At 35.1% G+C, this 25,212-nt stretch overlaps 1 protein-coding gene across 1 annotated transcript; it reads right to left on the bottom strand.

Annotated features, from left to right (window-relative positions):
• Positions 1-1,426: 1,426 nt before the first annotated feature.
• On the bottom strand, positions 1,427-9,741 carry LOC104599793 (uncharacterized). The gene is made up of 7 exons (XM_010262507.3): positions 7,950-9,741; positions 7,375-7,490; positions 3,553-4,350; positions 2,480-2,825; positions 2,232-2,385; positions 2,026-2,125; positions 1,427-1,927 (listed from the first exon to the last, which is right to left on the bottom strand). Exons 1-7 carry the CDS (start codon positions 9,084-9,086, stop codon positions 1,810-1,812), a joined length of 2,769 nt encoding a protein of 922 aa, XP_010260809.1. The 5' UTR covers positions 9,087-9,741; the 3' UTR covers positions 1,427-1,809.
• Positions 9,742-25,212: the final 15,471 nt, after the last annotated feature.

The raw sequence follows: 25,212 nt of genomic DNA, 5'->3' as shown, positions 1-25,212 counted from the left end.
ATTCGAATCGTATCGGGCAATTTCTAAATTTGAATCTGATTAGAAAATCCGATATTTGAATTCGATTCGATATCTGATGGATATTGAAAATTAATATTCGAATTCGAACAATTAATTGTTTTAGGTAATTAATAAATATATAAAATAAATATTTTATTTATATAAAGTATATAAATATATAATTATTTGTATAATTTAATTATTTTATATATAAATTATATAAAACATTTAAAATTTATATATTATATGTAAGAATTAAATACTCAGTTGAATTCAGATATTTATCGAATTGAATCAGGTCATATCCAAATTCGATTGATTAGATATTCGAATTATCCGAATTCGATTCTATTATATCAAATCTCTAATTCGAAAGATTAGGTCATCAACAGGGATCCAAGGTCATAAATTGTCAGGCATGTCGATATAGTGGGGTTGTGTGATCACCATTTGTTCTTATAACATAAAATCTACGGTATTTTCAACAAACTATTTGCCTTGATAAAAAAAAAAAGCACTTGATTAATTACCACTTCATGATAACGGTTGATTGGTTAGAAGTTTTCCCAGTATTATGTCTTTCAAATTCGGATTTGGTCCTCACAGCCCCATGCAACTGTGCATTGGGAATATTTCTCCATGAATAAAAATATACAAGCATGTTCCCAAATGCACAGCTGCAAAAAGGCTGTGAGGGCAGTGTGAGGATCAAATCCAGCCTCCTGTCTTTTCAGTATCATAGCCAAACCCTTATGAATATTATGTGTTGTCAATTTGTAGGACCAATTGCAGACATCAACATTGAAATGCACTTAATTTTACTAGAAAAATTCTCTTGATGATATGTGTATATTAATTTTCAAGTATATGACTTCATCCCATATTGACTGGGATTAGACCCTAGGTACAGAAAACACAATCTTAACTCATAATGGAAATTAAGGTAATTAGTGAATATGGAGGATAATCGAGTTACTGAATTACAAATGGAAACCGGGTGACTAAACATAAAGGGAGGACCTATACTCCATACAATATCCCCATTTATTTTTCCCACCAGATGAAGTCATTATCTTGTCTAATTAACTCCAACTTTCAGAGCAATCTTTGCTTGCAATCGTAGAAACAAGGTTTTAGCTGATATGGTGCATATTTAAAAATTGTCCTGTAGAAGCAAAATATGCTTTGAGCATTATAGAACTAAATTACCATCTAAATGTGTGTTTCCTTTGTGCAGACATGGGTAATTTCTTAATATACCAGCATTGACAAAATGCCAAGAATATTGCATTTTCCCATGAACAAACCTCAGTAAAATGAGCCCATGAGGAAGCAATATTCATCATCTGCATATTAGTAGAGAAAGTTATATTCTTAATGCCATCCATGATCCATCTATTCTACCCAACACAATAAGTGCTTGTGTTATCATTGTTACTTTTATTTTACTTCTTTTTTTGTGATTTACTGCCTCTACAGTTGAAAGGAAAAGTAGAAAGCTAAAAAGCTATAAGGAAAGAACAATCATATTCCACTAAAAGCCTGCTTTAAATGATCAGTTTCATTTATTCTTGTCAAACTTAACATATACAAATAATATATGCATTTCAAGGGAGAAAACTTGTTACAAGTATAGGATTCTGCACTGTACACACAACAATTAAAATAGTTGGTGTTAAACATGCATTTATGTGTTAACTCAGCTTTACAATAAATTAATAAACCAATGCCCACTTTCTGATTAGATCTTCATTAAACTAAAATTATGTCAAACTAAAACAGGGATCAGACTGGTAAGTTGAGAGTACTCTACAAGTCTGGATATGCTCTCACAACATCTATAATTGGAGCTCGGCATATAGGACATCTCCCACTACTCCACTGCAATTCATGAGCACACTTGAAACAGGTGCACATGTGCCCACATCTGATGAACATGAATAAGATATTAGTTGACATAAAAAATATTAAGGCTAGGTGGACTTTTTTCTGTTCCAGGGAGAACAACAATTATTTCACGAGTACCTGTACAAAAGTGAGTCCACCTGCATCTCATAGCAGATGCAGCAACTGCCTTTCCTAATAGTTTCCCAATTAGATGACTGTTTTGCTTCCCCTCCTTGACCTGCAATTTTTATTTTAGGATTACATATTTAATGATAATAAACCAGAAATTTTCAGTGTAACAAATATATGTATGAACAGGGCAAGTTTGTTTATGCTCAAATTACCAGAATGGCATGCTGCAGATGAAACATCTTTCTTAATGGAGTGTTGCAACTTCAGTTGCATGTTCATGCAACATTCTACTGATTTTCGAAGTTCTGACATCTCATGATGGAGCTGTTCCATATGCCCTCTTAAATCAAATATGAGTTCCATCTCCTATAACAATGGGGGGAGAAACATTATTTAATTGAACTAAAAAGTAAGGACCTTCACACAGTATTCATTACTAAGGTGCCGAAGGGAAACTGACCAGAGACTGATGTACTGTTGATGGTGAACCCTCTGCACTGTCTTGGTAGTAAGACCTAGTTACTTGAGGATGTTGTAATGACAGAGATGCAATATGGCCAGAATCACCACTGGCTTCATGATCTTGATACCAAATTCTAGATCTCAATGCAGATGGTAAAGGTAGTTGCAATGATGTTGATGCCACTTGATCAAAAGCGCCCCCCTCTTCATGATATTGATGCTCAATGTGATTCTCTTCTTCCTCTTCTGCATCCTCTTCTTGCCTTTGCCTTTGTAATTGGGAGATGATGATTTGTTCCATTGTGATCCGGAAATCACTAGAAAGAAGACCTGTCACACTTCTTCTGCATGGATTAAAAAAATATACATGAATCACTACAAAAAAAACAGTAGAATATTTTTTTATCTATGAAAGCCATAGCAAGAACTACAAAGGGTATTTTGCCCAAATAGTTACTAAGTCTAAGTTGGGCTTTTGACTTTGAAAAAAGAGACTTAAATGTATACTTTGAACTTGTAACGAACCTTATAATGAATTTAAGGAGAATTCAAAAATTTTAATGTAGATCATTAATAACAAACCTTTCCTTTTAATTTGTAATATCTTAACAAGAAAATAAAATCTTGAACTTAGGAAGGATTGTGTCCTCGTTGTTCATGTGAGTTATCCATCTTTTTCATCATTTTTCATTTTCAAATTGTGAGTGCTAATCCAAAATATCCTACATCCATGTATCAGAATTTTAGCCTGGTTAGTGGTTCTGAGTTGTAACAAAACATGATATGTTTGTGGCATATTTCTGTTGAAACTGATTAACACTTGTACTTACCCTGGCCTAGTTGGGAAAGACATTAAGTTATTAGTCCTCGATAGAATCAACAAAGTGAAGTGGAGATTGCCAAAAATGGTGAATGAGCAGAAGGATGTTGGGCTCATTTGTGATCAAGAGATAGTAAATTGTTTTCCATTAATTAATAAACACTAGCTGCTTGAGAATTCTTTAAGGAACAGTAAAAACATGAAGACATTAGAGAGAGAGAGAGAGAGAGAGAAAGAGAGACTTCAAATACCTTTGAAGAAGATCTTGAAGCTCCAAATTTTCTGAATCATTCTCATGTATTTCCTGGTATGGCGCTGCTTGTCTGTCACTTTCCCCATCCGTCGGTGGATCACTTAGCAAGGTTTCATCAGCGGATCCTACAACCTGGTGTTCATCAACTTCTGATTCTTGTATTACTATATTCCCTTCCCAACCATGTGACATCGTTGCTGTCTTTACACTCTGTTTCTGTTCAATATTGCTAACTGCTAAGCTTGCATTGTTCCCAGTGACATCTGAACTTTGATCAGCTTCTTCTTGTTGACCTGCACTTCTAGATGATGTTGACAACAGGGATTTGTTTTTCTGGCAACGTGCTTGTCTGCAACCTTCCTGATCTCTATATGAATTGGAAGTATCATTTAGCCAGGTTCCATTAGTGGATCCTACCATTTGCTCTCTTTTAGAGTTTGGCTCTTCTATTACTATATTCTGTTCCAAATTATTGGAAGTTGTTGCTGTCTTTAAATTTCCTTGCTGCTCAAGATTGCTTACTGCTGAGCTTGTCTCTTGCCAGGGAGCTTCTGAACTTTGATCGACTTCTTGTTGATTCACACTCACAGAGGGTGTTGGTAAAAGGGCTCTGCTTTCCTGATTGGTTGTAGGTACTTCCTGATGATGAATTTCTTCAATCAGGAGATGATTAGAAATACCAGAATGCTCTGAATCCAATGAGTTATTTGGAATCTGTGAATTAGAGCTTCTCAAGTTATCTCCTTGATTGGCAAGCACCCCACCATTCCACTCAGTTCTTGGATTAAATCTTTCCCTGGTTCAATAAAGGCCCCATATTAATGGTGGAAGTGTACTACTAAGTCACTTACGAACCAAAAGAAAAGGTTGTTTCAATATAAAGCAAATAACCTATATATCCTGTACAAGTTGCATCACAGAAAGTAGAAAAAACTAGAATGTGATGAGTGGTTCTTGTGCAGCCTAATTCAATAATATGAGTTGTTACTATGGTTTCCAATGACATACTTATATTTATCCATTAATATTCAATCTAACGGGTGCAAGTTGCCCAGTAAAAAATAACATTAAGTTCAATAGCAAGAAGAACATGAATATCTATTTAAAGGAACTTAAGGGTAGGATGAACTATATTTAACCAGAAATTGCTGTTATTTATCATCCAAGGTTGGAAGGCTTAATGAACCAAACATGATGAGCCACCATGTACTCAATTAAACCTGTATATTTCCCAAATAAACCTTGTTCATGTTCCCACTAATTTTTGAGCTTAGGACTTGGCCTGACAATTAGACACCCCTAATTGGGACCATTCCATAGTTGAATTTCTTTTCCATGATTGTAGCTGATTTTTCTTAATTATTAAGAGGAAAATACAAGTCAGATGGCTTCTTTATATGATTTATCTTATTTTTAGCCCTGGAAAGCTTTGGGTGGATCATAGGTATTGATTTTAGTTATTGATCCATCAATACAAAAGAACTAGATATTGTGCTTATTTACAATTGCTGTCCATGCTATAACTCAAGTTGCAGATCTACCTTAGTCCCATAAAGGGAATTGAAACCGATGGCTTAATTAAATTGTGCAGGTATCTCTTTTTTGTTTTTTTGGTAGTTAATAATAAAGAATTTTCGTTTATTTAAGAAAAAAAAATCCTGCTATCAACAGCTGTAGATGGTAGGATACTGTTATGGGCCCGCGAATAGGATCTCATCACGGGTCGGTCCACGGGGAAAACCTCCTGTTTTCCCTTGTTCCTCCCTTTCCTTGAAGAACCTATCTTGCTGCCCTAAAGGTGATTTGTTCAAGAGATCACCCTAACTCTCCTTTACTCTTCTCTTTGACTGAAATTTTTGATCCTTTATTCAATATTCTCAGCTCCTTAAATAGGAGATTACAAGAGATAGGAGTCCTACTTTTACGAAGACTCCTTGCTAATTAGGAAGACTCCCTACTAATCTATCCTACTGAACTGATAAGATAAGATAAGATAAGACTCCCTTAATCTATCCTACTGAACTGATAAGATAAGATAAGACTCCCTACTAATCCATACTACTGAACTGATAAGATAAGAACACTGAATAGATAAGACTCCTACTAATCCCTGCTACTGAAAGCAGATAAGGTAAGAATATTGAATAGATAAGATCGGATGAGAACACTAAATTACTGCTGCTGCTGCACTAAATTACTGTTGCTGCTGCCGGTGCCCACATCAGATACAGAATGTCAGAAACAACTAGAGGACCCAATGGATTGGGCCAAATGTTCAATTCAATTGTTCATATTGGCCATGTCCCCCTACCTTGTATTGGTGGCTTTTGCAAATAATATTAACCATTCCAAATTTTATATTTTTACTAAAACTTACCTATAAAAATTAGGTTATTTTGCATTCATAAAAAAATAGGTTATTTTGCATAAGTGGCAAGGTGTCTAGGGCAGAATTTTTTTCTATGAAGAGAGCATAGTGAGAGGAAGTTGAAGACTCTTTTAAGCTCAAAAATAATTTGCCGCATGTAAGACTCCTAGGTTGTTTAGGGAAGCTTATAATTTTATAAACTAGCACGCCTGCTTCATATTACCATGAAAGAAGAACTAGAGGATGTAAATCTCTTGCACAATCAGTTTGTAAATGTTACACCACAAGATCATTGCACATTTTCACTAATAATTTTGCATATAAACAGGGTGTAAACATTTACACCCTATTAATGCTTTCACTGTATCAGTACCTCAAAAGACATATTTCTGTTGTACTATATATACTGGTCTTAATTTTCAATGTCAATTCTTCAGATCTTTATCCTTTTCATTTATTGAGATTGTAATCCGTTTTGTTGGTGCTTTGAATTCCAGTTTAATCCGACCTGAATTAAGTTGAGAAAAACCTGAAGGCAAAATTTCATAGTGGTCAATGGTGGGTTACAGGCTTGGGCCACACTAGGGGTGCAGGGGTAGAGGCTCAGTACGGACTAATAGTTGCTTAGATGATTCATAGGAAGGACTTGCTAGCTTGACAAGTCACATGTCCATGGGTTCTTTTTTTTTTTTTTGGGAGAATGACGGTTCAGCCCAGGGTCAGAATTTTTGGGTCCAAAGTATAGTTGGAGTGGGTGCCAGCTCGAAATTGATGCCAAATCACAAGCGGGCATTGGTGTATAGAGTGTGGGTTTTTGACATTTTAAATGTATATAGCTTTGCAGTGGAATTCAGAAATCTACATTGGGCCTGTCCGTACTTTTCCATTTTTTTTTACCCGTGTCTCTCTTCCAATTTAATGGGGGCCAACCTGGTTAGGGCTTTCTCATATCACAAGCCATCTTGTCTCTTGAGAGTCAAGAAAAGAACGAAGGCGGGATTGTGTGAGATAGTTCGACAGAGTAAGGGTGGTTTGGGTGTATTGGGAGTCATGGTTTTGGTGAGGGAGGTATCAAGGTAGTAAACACTATGACTATAATTTCTACTGTTATATAGTGGAGTTCTTCTCCTCTAATGCCCATGGATGTAGGCTATAAGCCAACCCACGTAAATCTTTGCGTCTGCTTTGAGTTATATTCTGCGTTTCTTCCCTTGTATTCTCTACTTGTCAATCTTTTATAGTTCCTACTTCCTAGAGGTTTGTTCATTCTGCAACATAATTAATTCCTATCATAAACATAATTTGCTTTCCTATTCATTTAACAATTAGAGTATGCAAAACATGTGTAGAATCCTAGTCAGACACAAAATAGAACTCAAACCAAATGTAGATTGAGTGGTCTTTTCAAGACTTCATCTGTTGAAACAAAAGTTAAAATAACATTAGTTGTACCTTAGAAACCTGATGGGAGTTCTCCGCTGCATTTGGTTCCGTTCAGATGCTGGTGGATCTGGATGCCTTTGATCTTGACCCGCAACTTCACGTAGGCATCTGAGTCTGAGCAATGACTGAACATGTAGTGACATACAAGAAGTCATTATAATATAATGTCCTAAGGGAAGAAAAACGATTGTCAAAAGAGAAGGAAGGGCCCATTTGATTCACGGGAATAGGGTCTTGAATGGGAATGGGAATGGCAGAATTCCAATTATTTGGTTGGACGGAATTAGAATCCCATTCCCATTCATTTGAGGTTGAGGGAATGGCAGAATTCCAATTATTTGGTTGGACGGAATTAGAATCCCATTCCCATTCATTTGAGGTTGAGGGAATGGCAATTCCCTCCCCTCCCTTGAGACTTGGGAGTTGGGAATGAAATGCCATGTCATCTGATTCCAATTCCAATTCCTGTCGGAACCAAACAGACAATGGGAATAGATCATTCCAGTTCGGAGGAATTTAAATTCCGTTTCCAATTCCACTGCGAATCAAACGAAACGGACCCTAAGCAGTTCAGTTCTGTTCACCTGAATGCGACCCCGTTGTGGGAACCTTGATACTGCACGGCGCTCAACCAGCCTGGTAAGCTCCCTTTGCCTCTCGCGCTCCATATGCATGAGCAGATCAACAATCGCTTTGCGCCCTCTCACCCGAGGACGATTTCTGGCACATGGAAATCTCAATTGTTCTCTTCGTTCTGACGCAGCAGAGTGTTCATGAGGTGGCGGTGGTGGTTCAATGATGTTTGAATGCTCCCCATCATTTTCATCGCTCCAGTATGTGGCTGAACTCTGGGTCCAATTCCCAGAAGTTAACCTTCTTATGATATCTGCCACTCTAACCCTCTCGCTTCCTCTTCCATGGTGGCCCTGTGATGATGAGGGTAAATCACATGGAGCTGCCTGCTCAGACTCCGAATCCGCGTATGAATCCTCAGGAATATATCGTTCATCAGCAGAATCACAAAATTCAGAGCCGACGATAGAGGGTTCTTCCGCATATGAAGAAGCATTCTCAACATGGCTGCTCATTATGGAGCTGGTCCTGCTGATCGAATTTATGCAACAAGGTTGGTTCCTGGGTCTCGATCTTGCTTCTGCCTCAAACTCTTTCCACATTTGAACAAGGGAAGAAGCCCGCAGATTTGGGACATCAATGGAAGAAGTATCTGATGGAGCAGGAGAGGATTCTCTTAGGAATGCTGATTGCCTTGTGGAGACAGGGTGTGAATTGGAGAGAGCCAACAGCTCTGCCTCATACCTCTGCCTCTCAATCGTGGTTATCATTTCTCGGGCCTGTTGAGCAGCCCACTGATCAAGTAGCCGTGACTGCCTTCGTCTCATGGCCGAAGATTCTACTCTCATATCCTCCCTACTGCTCGCCCGCCGGAAATTGTGCACGTTCCTCTCATTGTCTCTGCCCCAACGATCCCGATTCTCGACCAGATACTGAGAGTTCTCATTGGAAACAGCTTCAGAATCTCTTTGACCAGGGAGGGAAATGCGGGTATGGATATGATCGTTGACGAATTCTTTGAGGTTCTTCTGGAAAGCTGCTTGGGATCTGGCATTGTTTTCTCTTTCTCTGTCTCTGCGTCTTCGGTTGTGATCCCTCAGAACACAGCCAAAAGGCGATGAAGAAACCTCAACGTGAGAAGAAGCCATTGGAATCCAAACTATCAATATCAGTTCTTTCTCAGCTCAATATCTTCTTAGCCAGGCAATTCGACCAGACTACAATGGACCCAATTGAAGCAAGAGTGGAGAGGTGGAGAACATAAATACCCAAAACCCATCTTCTCTTCAATTCAATCTTTCCTTGTGCAAACCAGTCCAGTCTGGCAGGAATAGACGCATCACGCCTTTGAAGTTGAAGGGTTGACGGATGACAAACAGAAACACCCACAACTTCTCTGTCTCTCTTTCCCTATATTTAGAGACCTCCTACAAGGCTGAGAAACCATACGTGGGGAGAACAACAACCTATAAATCTATAAGCACAAAAACAGAGGGGAAATTCTCTGGTTAAGAAAAACAAAGGAGTTTTTTCAGGAAGTTGAGCCGTAAACCGCACATTTAGCTCATACCCATTTGCCCATATTTAGCAATCGATCAAACAAACCACTCAAGATGGAGGGAGAGAGAGGCAGAGAGAGAAAGAGAGATTTCTGTTAAATCCCAGAACGCACAAGAGATGGGATTTTCGGGAATTCACTAAGAACGCGGAAAATATGAAAATTCAAAAACGAAAAAATTCTGACCTTCTGGGAAGTTGTGGTTGGAGCTACGCAACCTGTCGTTAGTACGAGAACAGTCACATATAAGATTTCGGAGAAGAAAAATCTTAGATAGGAAGAAAGATAATCTAGGTTTCATTCACACCAGTGCGTTTGGTGAGAAGCAAGAGAGGGAGAGACGTTAGTTTTTAACCGTTGGAGTATGGAGCGTGGATGCGACCATCATCCATATAACTTAAGCGAAGGTTAGCGGAAAAGCAAATTCATTGTGGTCTGGTCTACTTCTACTTCTGGTCTTCTACACACAGACTCATCAGACTCTAGACTACTTTTTTATTCTTTATTGATTTTATATTTTTATTATGTATTTTTAACCCGCTCCTTTCCTCGCTTTATTAGCTCCCTTTTTCTTTGTTTAATATCTGATGTTTATTAATTATTTTTTTGAATGAGTGTTAATTAATTAATTAATTTTTTAATCTTTGCACAAATAAACCGGTTCGACCACATGAAAGGGAAAACCCACCAAGGCCCAGCAAATGTATGTTGTGGTGCCTAAGGCTAAGTTTGGGAGTATTAAAATTGGGTCAGGATCACACCAATAAGTACTTATTTGCATTTTGGAAATAAGCCTAAATAAGTGCTTATTCCTGGGAATAAACACTTATAAGAAGCTCAAATTTGAACTTATTTTTAAGTATTTAGTTTCTTTCTGGCATATCTTTGGCCATCACGTTATTTTGAAAATACCTATACTACCCCTGTTTGAAATAAGTGTTTATTTACTAAACGCTCATAAATACTTAATAGAATAATCAGCACTTGCTCAATAAGCATTTATTTTTCAAATAAATACCCCCAAACTCCACTTAAGGTCCATTATCAATCAAAGCCCTCATTTCTCATATCCATATCTTATTTCTAATTAAACCAAGAAACCCTGAAAATTTAAATATCTGTTATCCCTGGGTGGGGAATTCCATCCAAGGTTCAGACCCTTTATTCATTGAAAAGCTGAATTCAAAAAAAAAAAAAAAGTCATTATACAGTTTGCAAAACCTCCATGATCCCCCAAGTGGGACCCCTTAAATGTTGGGGACTGGTCGTCCATTAGATTTATTAATCAATGGCTTAAGGATTGAGCTATGTTTCTCCTTCTCCATCTTTAGTTCATGCCTTTTCGAGTAACACTAAAGTTCCTATCTTCTTTTTTTTCAAGTTTGCTCCCAAAATAGTAGCACACTCCCCATCTCTCTTGGTATATATCTATTACTATCTTATAAGCAAAGCAAACCCACACTTTTAGAGTCATAACTAGTAAGACTTGACTCATTGTTTTCTTAGAATATTTTTTCATTAATTGACCATAAATAAAAAAACCCTCGAAACAAGATAGATGGGACTATTTTTATAATTTTCATTAATAAAACTTATGTCAAATAGTGCACGTGAAACTTTCTACAATTCTAGTAATTAATGTATTATTATTATTATTATTATTATTATTATTATTATTATTATTATTATTATTATTATTATTATTATTATTATTGTTATTATTATTATTATATAATGCATGCATGTGTTCTCCTTTGGTATTTCAGCCCTAGCAGAGACTATAAGGGGTCTGAAGCGATATTTGCATATGAAAGAGGGAAAGAGGGTAGAGATACAAATAAATGAACTAAAAATCTGGGGTGATTGTGGTATTGATGTGAGGTCAAGGCAACCGTATTAATATATTTTATAAAGATATATAATAAAGTTGAGCTGCTGAGACTGAGACCATCAGGCTGGTTTTTCTCTAGCCCACATGGCCAGATCCTTCCTTTTCTCATCAGAAAAAGGTGTGATTTTTCAAACTTGCCATGTTTACAAGTCATTCGCATTCTAAACTTGATTCCCTAACAAAAACTTTCAACTATCTCATTGCCATTCAATTTATAACTGAAAATTAAATAAGGTATTACATGAATTAATTATTGTATCATTGTATATATGATCAGTTAATCATTATTATCATGGTTTTCAAAACTGGATTGAACCAGAAAAACTGGAAACTGGTCAGGTAATCGGTTCTATTTTATCCCATAATTATTATTTTGCCAAAAACTGTTGATTTGGTCAGTAAATCACTGATTCGGGTGATTGAATCGTTCAAATCGTCTAACGGTTTTGGTCGTTTTTATTTTTTTAATTTTTTTGTTAGAATAGATCATCTGTTCGATTCAAACAGTCAGACCGTTGTTTTGGAAACCAGATCTCTGACTGGTCGGTTCGGTTTTAAAAACCTTGATTATTATTATATTATAAAATTGTCCCTACGCTAAGGATGGGACCATTACCCGGTTATATGTAATATTTGTAATATTTTTTATGAACAAAAAACTATGAAAATGAATGGATTATTAAGAAAATGGACCAAAAACCCATGACAAATTATCCTTACAGAAAGAAAAAGAAGAAAGTATTAAGGTAGTAGAGTAGAACATGTATACTACCGGACCGGACCTGGCCAGGCCGGGCGAGGGTTGAATTAACTTATATCATAATTCATAAAGTCATTCTTAATTATTGCCTGTTTGGGAAGGCTTTCATGCAGCAGATTCTGGAATTACAAGAGCCAATGAATCTGAAAAAAACGGCAAGCCTTGTTTGGTAAAAATCCGGAAAGCTGAAAAAAAAGACTTCCATGAGTCACAAAATCAATTTTTCTGATGAAACTATCATAAGTAACTAACTTCTCTGAAACATCAGAAACAGCTCAGTCAATGCAGCTCCATCACTGTAGAAGCCCTTCCAAACAGGTTCTTAGGTTAGGCTTAAAACTAATAGGCCTAACTCTTGAAGCCGGGCTGGGCCGCTGGGTTTGGACAGAACATGGAGCCCATTGCCAGTCCTGCTTGGGGTATTGACCAATCTGTCCTTAACCCAATGTTATTATAATGGCAAACCATTTAAATTAAGCCATCTACAATTTTAAAATTTTCATGTGCTTTGAATTCATACAATGGCCCACCATTAAAATTAAAAAACAACGGTAACAACTGTGCTTCCACTTGTGTTGACGTTTGGATGGTGTTCCTTTTCTTGACAAAGAACTCAGACACTAAAGCTTTGGAGGCAATCATTGTTCATCATGTTAGCGTTTAAGTAACCCAGTATCCATTTGAAACGGCTTTCACACCGTGGCTTTTGGCTTTGGAAGGTGGGAAAGCCTATAAGCAATGTTAATTTGATAAAATTTCTTGAAAGCAGATGAACCAACTCGGCTATCAGAACTCAGAATCTAATTCCTCCCAATAAAAGGGCCCACAATTTATTTAGCGCGAGCCCTTACGCATGGCAGTATATCACCTTCACCAGTATCTTTCCAGGACAGCTGTGTTGAATTGAAAGCCTCCAAAGTGTTAAAAGAGGCCATCATGTTATTCCTTCACGCATCGGGACTTAAAAGCTTGGGGAAAACGAATTTATATCTGCACCCCATAGAAGGCGCCCCACAGCACATCTCAACCGTGTATTTGAAATATCTCCGACTGATGTATATGTGGGGTGGGTGCAGATATAATCTCGCCAAAAAGTTCTATTCCAACCGCATTTCAGAAGTACGTATGTACATTGGATGAAGGGAGTATGCGATGAGTCACCTAGGCCCCAAGAGGGAGGGTAAGTTGGTCAGTTAAAAAGTATTTCCGTTAATCAACAATAACGATGAATCGTACAAGTAAACACATTTTTCATAGATATTATTTATCCGGATAAGTGATATATTCATCTTCTATTTAGATAAAAGAATTTTCTCAAGTGAAGATTCATAATTATAAATATACCTGATTAAATTTCATGAAAAACAATACATACAAGCACATCTATTTAAATTGATTTTATTACCTAAATAAAATAAATGAATTATCAAGGACCCTACGAGTGAGTCGGTCAACTTAGGGATAGTGGTTAATGTGAATGATTTTGTTTTGAAAACAAAAACAACTGCAATCATGAATTCTAAAATGAGTGAAAGATGTAGGATTCCACTTAAAAAAGTATGGCCTTGGCTCCTCTTGTCTTGGTGGCCAGGTGGGAGGGCGGAGAAGAAAAAGCAGACAACAAATGAAAGATTTTCTCATTTCTCACTCATATGCATGCTCGCGTGGTCAAGGCATGATACCCATTACACAAATCTAACAATGACAATTTTTTATTTTGCTCCCGATCTATTCTGCAATCTTAACCGTTACAAAAGTTGCAACTGTCATGTGCACACATTGTTTGTACATCCAATTTTCATGGCAGATTTAAGGCGGTGTTTGGAATCATGGGCATTTATTGAATAAATGTTGTTATATAGATGCCACTTTAGCATTTGCTTCATTATGCGGATTCGTATACATAAAAACTTGCAAAAGCAAGTATTGATTTATGTGCGCACCCTCAATAGATAGGCGTTTATTCACTATTTTGCTGATGCGGTGCCTAATGACACCTAAGTGTCAATAAATGGGTTCATTATTGCTTTCCCCGATTTTACAAACAAATAAATTATAAATGTTTAGTAAATAAAAGCTCACGATTCCAAATGCATACTAAGTCTCTCTTTGGCTATTTCTTATTTTGAGAAAAAATTAAAAAGGAATCATCTTCACACTATGAGTATGGTGTTTGGATTAGTGCTCCCGATTTTGTAAATGACAACCATAAAAATACTACTTTAATATTGAAAAAATCTATGATGCCGAAAATACATGATATATATAAAAAAGACTTTTAACCAATCAAACCCTCTATGAATTTTTATGGCAATCCACCCGATTGTTTAGTGGGTACTACTTTTATGATGCTGGTTGATTGGTTAAAGTTTTTTTTTTTTTTTTGGGTATTATAGTCCGACCCTTAAACATTTAAACCAAGCATTGATCATACATAATTGTGATCTGTCAAATAAGTTTAAACCACTTAACAAATATATGCCCCTCACTTAATAATTAAAATCATTTCTAAAAAAACTTGTTTTTAGTCACAGATCATCGTTATCAATTACATCTTCATGGTTGGGGATATAATGATCAATCCATATGAAATTATTTTCATGGGCCTAAAAAAATTAATCAATACATGTTATTTATCACGTGCAATTATATTGAAAAAAGATGGACGGGTCATAATATATTACTCTTGTTTGACATTTGTCCATAATTTCTTTTAATTCTTGGCATAACTAATTTTACTCTACAATCTTACCTTGCATTTTTTGAAGAAATATATAATCTTTAGTCAAATTATGCATAATTTAAATGAGTGCAAACTTCATATTATAAGTGATCAAATTATCTAACATGGTCAAATGATTGACAATATAACAAAACCCTTTTACTCTTCATCTTTTAATAACCTTAGCCCTCAATATGAATGTCTCCCTCTAGTTGTGATTTTACATTAATTTTACTCCCTTCCTATATACTTTCATGTTTACACCCTCAAACTCACTCAGGAGTTTCACATATTTGGTGATTGAAAAACAGATTGGCTATTGTAGAAGTTTCACTTGTGGTGGTTTCTGAACTCAACCTAAACTACTTAATAATTAATGCCTTATATACCTCAATATAATACTTGTTACTGGTTTTACACTTTATACTCTTAAAACAAACAAGTGGCATTGTATTCTTTTAAGAAAGAGTATCAAAAATTGGTTATTTACGTTCTTGAATGGAAGTGTTTTTTTTAGACATGTATTTATTCACTCTAAAAGTTGAAATTGTATGAATTTAAAAGGGTGTCGTTCTCTATGATGTAAGATCTATAGAGTGAGTTACTGTTTAGAAATGAAACATGCTTTAGTCAATTAAACTTATAATATAAATAATGGGTGTCAAACAAAAATTACCAAAATACAAGCCCCCGTACCAAGTACGGGGTGGTCATTCTCTATGCAAGTAATTGGCCAAATCTTCAAGTTTAGTCAAAGCAACTCCCATTACTAACTTCATTACCTTGTCATTAGTATCTATATGCCTTCATGTATTAGACAATGCAATGTTATTGATTGTGGTAGTGTTTTATAAATCAAAGAAAGTTCTAGCCACACACATTGGACACTCCTGATGTCAAACACATTTTACGTTGGGAGGGTCCTAAAATCCAAGTTAACATTTAGTCATGATAACTAATATTGATATGATTGCAGTATCCATCTCACCATTCAAATGGAGATTAGCAAAAGTGTTTGCAAAAATTATTTTGGCCAGGTTATGTACTCTCTTGCCAGCTCTTATTCCTGCTTTGTAATACACGTTTGTACCATGACGTCAAGTGTTAAATAATAGAATGGTGACCTCAGAAGTTGCCTCACTCTCTTCAGAAGAACCAAGGGAGGTATAGTATCTAACTATTTGAATGGAGATTACTAATAGTCTCTTTTGTTTACAGTTAAATAAGCTTGGTAAAGTTGGTCAATGGGTATCTTTTTCCCATTGACCAACTTTACAATATTCTTTTTGCATTTATTAATGGGTCCTACTGTAAAATAAGCTCCACTTCCCTAGTACCTATCTTTCAGTGGGTATCTTTCCCACTTGGGGATAAATTTTATAAAGCATAATGGGATAACTTTGCCCATTTTTATATTAGCTTTTTATAGATAAAAATGTTGTTATATACTTACTTGGGAATCTTGGAAATTAAAAGAAAATGGGTAAATGCACTTACACAGGTAAATATTACCAATAAAACATTTACTTTGGTAAGTCACAAAGATGCAAACGAACGAGGCCTATAGTGTTTGCAAAAGTTATTGTGGCTAGGTTATGCACTCTTTCTAACTCTTAGTACTCCTCTACAAAAGTATAGAACATGTTTGTACCAGGATGGAAAATTTTGGATAATAAAGTGGTTGCCTCAAAAGTTGTTTACTCTCTTAAGAAGAAGTTAGGGAGGTATGGGGATTACTTGCTCAAATGATTTATTAAATAACTATGATAAGATATATGGACCGGAGATTTTTTCTCAAAGTTTTCTAATTTTGAAGCTTCTCAAATGGTTTTTGCATTCTAGTTGAACATTGCATGTCTTCAATAACACTTAGTCTATCTTTCAAGCCTTTTAGAGGACTCCAAGGGTGTCTCCTATTACCTTACCTCTTCATCTTGGGCATGGACATTGTATCACATCAATTAATGACTTGCATGGATGTTTCATCAACTCTATAGAATCACCCTTGGTGGAAATAGTTGTAGACTAAATCATCTCATGTTTGTTAACGACATCCTTATATTTGGGAATTGTGACCCATAGGAAACAAAATGAGGTAAGAAGATTTTCCACCAATTTGTGTCTTGACCAAGACAAGAGGTCAAATTATGTTGGTTAGTAAGAATAGTCCTTACAAAACAAAAAATTAGGTATTTGCTTCACTAGGAGTTAAGAAAATGAATGGCCATGAGAAATACTTAGGATTCTTCCTACAGAGTTAAGGGGAGGGCAAGGAAGATGACCATATGGTGATATACAAATCACTCCAAGCCTCAATGATGGAAAGGAAAATTTCTTAGTTATGCAAGTAGAACAATGCTTCTTAAGAGTACAATGTCATCAATCACCACCTATTTTATGGCAATTTGTTTTTAGAGAAAATCTGCCAAAAAATCAATGCTAATTAAGGAGAGGGAATTCTTGTGGGGAGGGCCAAAAGGGAAGAGAATATTTACTCGAAGAGCTAGAAGTTCATGAAGTTGCATAAGAAGGGTTGGGGTGTAAGATGTAGACTTGAAAGACAAAGTGCTAATAATGCAACTTATTTGGCAGTTTTTGACTTTACAAACAACTCTCTAGGTAGATATGCTTCAATCTAAATACTTGTTAGATGGAAAATCTTTTTAGGCTTCACAAAAATCCTCTACTCAATCAACAATTTATAGGAGTATGTTAACCTATAGATACCATACCTGTTCATGGGCTGGGCTTTGGGCCTAGTTTTTCATTATTTTGAGCTTGGGCTTCGGGCTGGTCCCATTCAAATTTTGGCAAAAGCCAAACCTAAGTCCGGCCCATAAACAAGTCTAGTTGATACTAGATAGGAGATGTTGAATGGATCAAGTTGGATGGTGGGAAGCGGTTGGGGTATTAATGCCTTTTAATGACCCTTGAATCCCTAGCTTTACTGACTAGACAATGAAGCCCAATTGTCAGGTGCCCATTGATTGGCGAAATGTAGCTAGTTTTATTGATGCTAATTGCAAAAGTTGGAAAGAAGAGGAGCTAAGGAGGGCTTTGGGGATGAAAAGTGTAGAGACATTATACAAAATTTCCCACTCACTTGCATTAATAAAGTAGATGATCAATTAGTAGGGAGGCACTCTTCTAATGGTCAGCTATCAACAAAGGCTAGTTATAAGCATTATTTGAGATACCTTGAAGGCCAATCTTCTTCTATTAGCAATGCTTTTAAGTAGGTTTATTGGAAGAAGTTTTGGGCCATCAAACACTAAACACCTAGGTGATGTTTGCCATCGATGATGATTTTCTAGAAATTGACGCCACATAGGATCCACATCAGATTTTGAAGAATCAATGATTTTTTTTTCTTCTTTGGTTGGCTGATTATGTCGATATTTGGGAAATCAACCAAAAATCGATTATTGAAATCAGCCCTTTTCAAGGAGCACATTTTCTGGTGATTTCCTAATTTTTAACCGGTTCCAATTTTTTGAGGATGACATAACATTGAATAATAATCTAATACAAAAATAATCAGCCCTTGAAAATCAATGCCAAAAAGACTCAAAACCGATTTCTCAAAAATCAACGTACATGGCATAAATGATACCAATAAACAATTTTTGATGATTTATCAAAAATCATTGGTTTCTAGATAATCGGCAATGAGAAATCATCATCAATACCAAACATCACTCTAGAATCCATATTTTCTTTTAGCGTTGTTTTCATGGTTTGCTTCTAGTAAATGTAGAGCTTAATAGAAGATTCACTTAGTTAGACACAAGTTGCCCATTATGTGGTGAGATGTTGGAAAGTATGGACCATCCCTATTCATTGTAATGTTTCATAGAGTGGTTTAGCTTGGTGTGTTGAGTATGAGAATAGATGTCGACAAAAGGAAAACCTTGATGTAATGGTTGATTGACTATGAAAATATGGAACATATGCACGATGAACTCAATATCTCAATGTTTACTAAACATGCAATGGTGTTGTAGAAAAATATGGAAATTTGGATGTAAAATTGTAAAGTAGCTATCAAAAAGGTGTTGATAAACATCTACTCAATCATCAACTTGACTAAAACTTAACTCATGGTGTAAGGCCGACAATGATGATGTTTTGAACCTTGAAATCTGAGGAGTTGGCTTGGTTGATTGAACCGAGAAGGGAAAAAAGGGAGGGAAAAGAAGTGGTTGGACCCCTAGAGGGGCTGTCTACTCTACATGCCCTTCAGCAAGGGATCAAGCCAATGTAGTTCACCAAAGTTGGAATTTCAGTGATAAGAGGGAGAAAATGGTGGATGGCTACATAGGAAGATGGAAAAAGACTGATATAGATGGAGGAGAGGAAATGGGCTCACTTCAATGTGATGGAGCAAGAGTGGTTCCAAGTTCCCCCAAAATGGGCATGAGGGCCCCTATTTATAGATTTTGGGTGTGCTGAATTTTTATCTTTTTAGAATTTTCTTGTTAATTGTTATTTTGAAATTTACCCTTTTGTTTTAGTTATTTAAATCATATGTTTATTTTCATTATGCTTAACTAGATTCATTTTTATTTTTAGAATGTTCACTTATTAAGCACATGTTTATTCTTATTCAAGAATATGCTTAGCCGGATGCACTTTTGGTTTCTAGAATTTCATCCCTTAGTTGTGCACATATTAATGTTGTAATTGTGATGGAACGTTCAACACTTAAATTTAATTAGTACAATGAACCGAACTGACCAGGGTTCAATCTTGGGTTGGCTAGACTGTGTATTTATGTAAAGCCACCCTCTTACATATGGAAGTATATGGTTGGTTGAATTGGTAAGGAGTTTTCATAGATCCAAGGGAGTGAGCGTAATGACAAAAACAGATTCAGCTAGCAATGGCTTCTATGTCAAATGCTTAAGGGTGTGTTCTACAACGTAGATGAGATTTTGGGTGGTGTGGATCCACACTTTTGTTATGGCTGAATAGTTAAGTTATTAGTGCATTTAACTTGTGAAACTAAGGCTCTAGCACCTTTTCCCTACATTTAGGAGTGTTTCTTTCAATGTTTTAAAAATAGCATTGACCTAGACAATCGGACCATTCAATATGGAAATCAGTCATATTCTCGGTTCTTGTTATGCCTTGAACCACATTTTAAAAGAAAAACATTAAATGGCCAAAAAGTTGTTGACCCGGACAATTGAACCATCGAATTGTTTGACCTAGGCAACAATTCATGGGTTGCATTAAAAATTAATTAAAACATAATGAAAAATATAAAAGGCCCATAATTCTATTCGATAATAGATAGTTCTAGACTTTTCCTTCCCTTTGGGTTTATTGAGTTTTCTCTTTAGAAGACTCTCAAGTCTCAATTGAGGTCCAAAGCTTCCAATGGCAACCAACAGCAACCCAGGTCTTCCAGTTGCAAGCATTGACTCCATCAACTCTTTATCTCCTACACTGGCAACTGGCTAACTGTCATTTGCAGTAGTGACCATCACAACATCATTGCAGCCTGCAACACCTCTTGTCTCTTGCACAGGCTATTTCCATTTGCAACGATGACCTTGGACTTGCAAAGCCGACCATCATTGCAACTCCCTCTATGTCTTTCACCAACGACAACCACCTCTTGCAATGGCAATATACTTCAAGTAGGCATTCTTGGCTTCTACAAATGTGACTTGAAATAAGAGTTCACATCTGCCCCTGAAAGAATGTGCCCCCAAAACACCCCACATGGACATCTCAGCGCGCATTAAGAAATCTCTCATACTTGCCGTTGGAAGATGTTCCCAATACACGATTGGGATGTGCTGTGGGACATTTTTAGGGCGCATTCTGTGGGGTAGATGTGACTTCTTGGAACAAATATGTATTTTGTAACCCTTTATAGTATGTTTTCTTAAAATATTAAATATATATTACCTTGTAGTGACTAAAGAGAGTGCTTGTTAGTTGATTCTGATCCATGTACCTGAAAACAAAACCCACCACGCTGTATTTGGCCATTTGCCCTCTCTTTTATTAATGAATTTCTTTGTTTTCTAATCTATACTATTATACAAAGTAGAAATGAGGGTGTGGAACTTTTCTTGACTAAAATGCCCACATTTGTTATTAGTCCATCTTTCTAATTATGAAGGTTGAAAATGTAATTTCAATTAATGCTTTTCACCTCATTTAATCCCCCCATTAACTCTTGTATGTAAGGTATTAACTTCCATTTTCTCTTGTTTAATCCCACATTTAAGTTAATTTTTCACTAATAAATGCTACTAATTAGATCCATGTCCAATACTTTTAAAAATATAAACCCATATGTTTTAAAACTTACTCAATAACAAAATTATTCTTTATCCAAGTGATGACTAAGCAATTCAATTATCCAAATCAAATTGGCCAATCCATGATGTCATAGTTAGAAAATAAAATTTTTAAATGGAAATAAATATAGAAAATTACAACAATGTAGAAAAAATAGGCACATTTATGATATTTTTATTAATCAAACTAAAAAAAGTGTAATAAATAAGAATTATTTTTATTGATGATGAAAATAAAATACATAATCTAAAACTAACAAAAAATGAAATTATTTTCCAATTTGGCAAATATCATTATTTCAACTTTTGGGTCAAATCTATCAACGTTGAATGTCATAATTAAATAATAAAAATTAATAAAATATAAAAACAAAAAAAAAATACAAGGGCGGAGGTAGGATTTTTTATTGGTGGGGGCCAAAGCGTAATAAACATGGATAGGGGGGCCAAAAGATAGGAAACATGGGTAGGAGGGGCTAAATATATGTGAAATTTAAATGGCTACTATAGGGAATTTCAAGGCATAGGGGGGGCATGGCTACCCTATGCCATCCCCTAGCTCCGCCAAAATACATAAATTTCACAAAAAAATATTTGGGCACATGTATAATATCATATATTTAACATATTAAACAAAAAGGTGTAAATAACAATATTATTTTTACACGCATAAAAAAATTATAGAAAAAATTGAACACATCTATAACTCCTTATTTACACTACTATTATAACTATGAATAGAATTGTGAAATTTCTTTTGACTAAAATACCTATTTTTTTAATTTAATCCCTATTTAATTGTGAGGTTTAAAATGTAGTTTGAACTATAATTTTTACCTCATTCAATTCCCCCTCTTTAAGTCTTACATTTTTTTTAAATAAACAAAAAAAAATATACACTAAGAAGATAAAACATTACAAAAATAAGAGTCCAGCCAAATAGGTAGGCCTGCTAATGATACCCAATTAATAGTGAAAAAAAAATACATGAATTTTATAGAAAATTTTGGATATATTATTTCTATCATTTTCATCATCTAGAATTGCCACGTGCATGCTTACTTGTTAAGAAAAAAAATGATTATCTGCAAATATTTTTATTCTTGTATTTGTTCAATGTTTCATATGATGATATGATGATTTATACAATCTGCATATTTGTTTAACATTTCATCTATTTTTTATTTTTCTATGATATTTTTTATTATTTGTAAATATTGACATTTATTATTTAATTTTATGATGTCACGGGTTGAATCATTTGACCCTGACGATTGAACGGCTGACCCCCAAAGCGGTTCCATTTTTAGGTCAGTTTTTAAAACCTTGGTACTTTCTTTTAAGTGTTTATTTAGAAAACCATTTAAAAGATTCCAAAATCTCTCGAAAAAACTGATTTAGGTGTTTTGTAAAAAATTCCAATAAACACTTTTTCACCAAAATAAGCTTGTTTCAAAGGAGCAAAAATTGCTTTTTTATAAGCACTTATTGCATTTTTGTCTTGTCTTGGCCCACCATCTATTATCAAAATACTTACACTACTCCCCATTTGAAAGAAGTGCTTTTTTTGACCAAGCACTCATAAGCAACTACTTATTTAATAAGAACCTATTTAAAAAGTCCATTTAAAAACAATAATCACTCCCAAACATCACCTTGGAGGGTTTAGAAATTTCTTAGGTAATAGTGGAGAGAGAGAGAGACACTCTAGTGGTTATTCAAGCTATATCCAAGGAAAATTCTTTTTTTTTTTTTTTGATATAAACCAAAGATCAAAAAAGAGCTACACACAATGGGGGTAGCCCATCCCCAAATGTTAGCACAAGATAGACACTTTAAACAGAAAGGCAAATAAGAAACAAAATTAAGATTTGAATGAGCACAATTAGCAAGCCAATCAGTAGCTCGGTTCCCTTCCCGAAATGTGTGTCTGTGCTCCACTACGCCTTCCATCCTCTCAACCAAAGACTTGCAACCTTCAATGGCCCTTCTCAGTCTCCATGGAGGGTCCACCTAATTCTTTAGACAATCAATGACAAGTTTTGAATCGCCTTCAATGATAATGGATTTTCCATTGAAGTTGAGAGCGAGATTGTGAGATTCCTAAGCCGCCCACGCTTCAACAAGATTGATAGTCGAGGTTCCTATATCATAGGCTTTGAAATCCAAAATTTGGCCAAGATGATTTCTGGCCACACAAGCAATGGTGCATCTGTTGTTTATGCAGCATCAAAGTTTATTTTGATTCCATCCACTTTTGGCTTAATCGAATTGATAAGGATGACCATCTTTTTTGGAACCATCATTGAATCACAATCATAAATTACATTGTTTATCCAAGGAAAATTCTAATCATGCATGGCAGTTCACTTGGTTGATCGCTGATTGCAAAGTGTTACTTCAGCGGTGTTTTGGAACTGGTGTTGTTTCTGCATAGGTATGCCATTTTCTCAAAAAATGGATTTTTTTTTTGGTTTGGGACCCCACTGAGGTGTTTTTTAACAGCACATCAACATATTAGTTCTAACAACAGTAGAAAAAGGAAAATAAATTCAAAAAGGATATTTTCTTATACCACACCTTTCTCAATTTCCAAGGCGTGGTCTGAGAAAATGTTTTGGAGGAAATATCCAACCAAATAGTGAGCATTTTTTCAGAAAACAAATTTCAATCATGGCAGTGCCATTTTTTTCATGAAAATGGCATCAGTTCCATACACCTACTTCATCGTTTCTTTTATTGCTTAATGGTGTTGTTGTCCAAGTCTGCAAATACTGTTGCTCATTTGATCACTTATTGTTTTTAAGGCTCAATTTGAAAGGAGTATAAATACAAATATGTAGAGTGCAAAACTTTGTATTTTATATTATTTTATATGTATTTGTACAGTACATATTTGTATCTGTATTCCTTCCAAACTGAGCATAATTGTTAAACTTGGTTAGAATTCCAACTTTCCTTTTTGATTGCATTACGTAGGATATTTTACTAAGTATGAATGAATTTTACTTGATTAGGCTTAGGAAAAGGGAAGTGAAATACAATATAGAGAGCTGGGGCAAGAGAATAAAAGAATTTTTGAGATGCAACCTTGGTTTTTTGATGGTGATGCTCATCATTTAGCTCATTACACTTTCTTCTTCTATGGCCTATATTAGGACTATACTCTCTAATTTTATTGAACATATTACCCATAGGGAGATATAACCAAGTTTGTTGATGAATGGATGATGGGTAAGTGTAATTTCAAAAAAAAAAAAACCGAAAACAAAGGATGTTACAGGCAACACACACAAACAAGGTTTTCAAGCTTGAATTAGGGGTTGGACCAGTATTTTTCTTTATAACCTATTTGACATGGTTAGCATGTCATTAATTAGGTGTTATTTTTGTTTATTTTTTTTGTATATTTAGTAATTTCCACCATTAATAACAATGATTTTCATTTATAATATAGATTTTTTGTTTAACATGATGAATATAGAATATTAAAGACGTTCAGTCTTCTCTAACTTTTATTTGTTTTTTTTTTCTAAATTTCATTTTTTAATTATGAAATTGATGAAAAAAATGGTTCTAATTCTAATAAATATCAAATATTTCATCATTAATAAAAAAATCTTATTTATCACACTTATTTTTGTTTTTTTATTGTTATAATTTATTGAATAATCATTGTGTTATTCAATATTTATTTAATTAATTTGAATTGTGACCCATAAATGGTTTGATTGCTTCGTCAGTTTAACCATTTAAATTGACGCTTTTGACGAAAAGTCAATAGCTTTTTACACATTTCCCCAGAGCAGTCAATGGGTCGAGTCTAGTTTGGGACAACATGGACTATTCCTGAATCGATTGTTATCCGGTTATATAATATAACGCGGAATTGAACCAATTATTAACCAGGATAATCGTGTCTAACCATTAGATCTGATTAATTGATCATGTCTAACATCTGTATATAATTACTTATGATAATTCAAACTTATAACTTTATTTTTGATAATATAATTTTAATTAAAG

Source organism: Nelumbo nucifera, chromosome 7 (genome assembly GCF_055504915.1).
Source record: "Nelumbo nucifera cultivar China Antique chromosome 7, China Antique-T2T, whole genome shotgun sequence".
NCBI classification, from domain to species: domain Eukaryota; kingdom Viridiplantae; phylum Streptophyta; class Magnoliopsida; order Proteales; family Nelumbonaceae; genus Nelumbo; species Nelumbo nucifera.
The sequence above is the reverse complement of the archived record's forward strand: the minus strand, read 5'-3'. Positions and strand labels throughout refer to the sequence as shown.

Coding starts and splice junctions, on each gene's coding strand:
- LOC104599793 (XM_010262507.3), bottom strand. CDS start 9,086: ATGGCTTCTTCTCACGTTGAGGTTTCTTCATCGCCTTTTGGCTGTGTT. Junction 7,491..7,949: donor CACAACGGGGTCGCATTCAG/GTGAACAGAACT, acceptor CTACATGTTCAG/TCATTGCTCAGACTCAGATG. Junction 2,826..3,552: donor CTTCAAGATCTTCTTCAAAG/GTATTTGAAGTC, acceptor TAATCCATGCAG/AAGAAGTGTGACAGGTCTTC.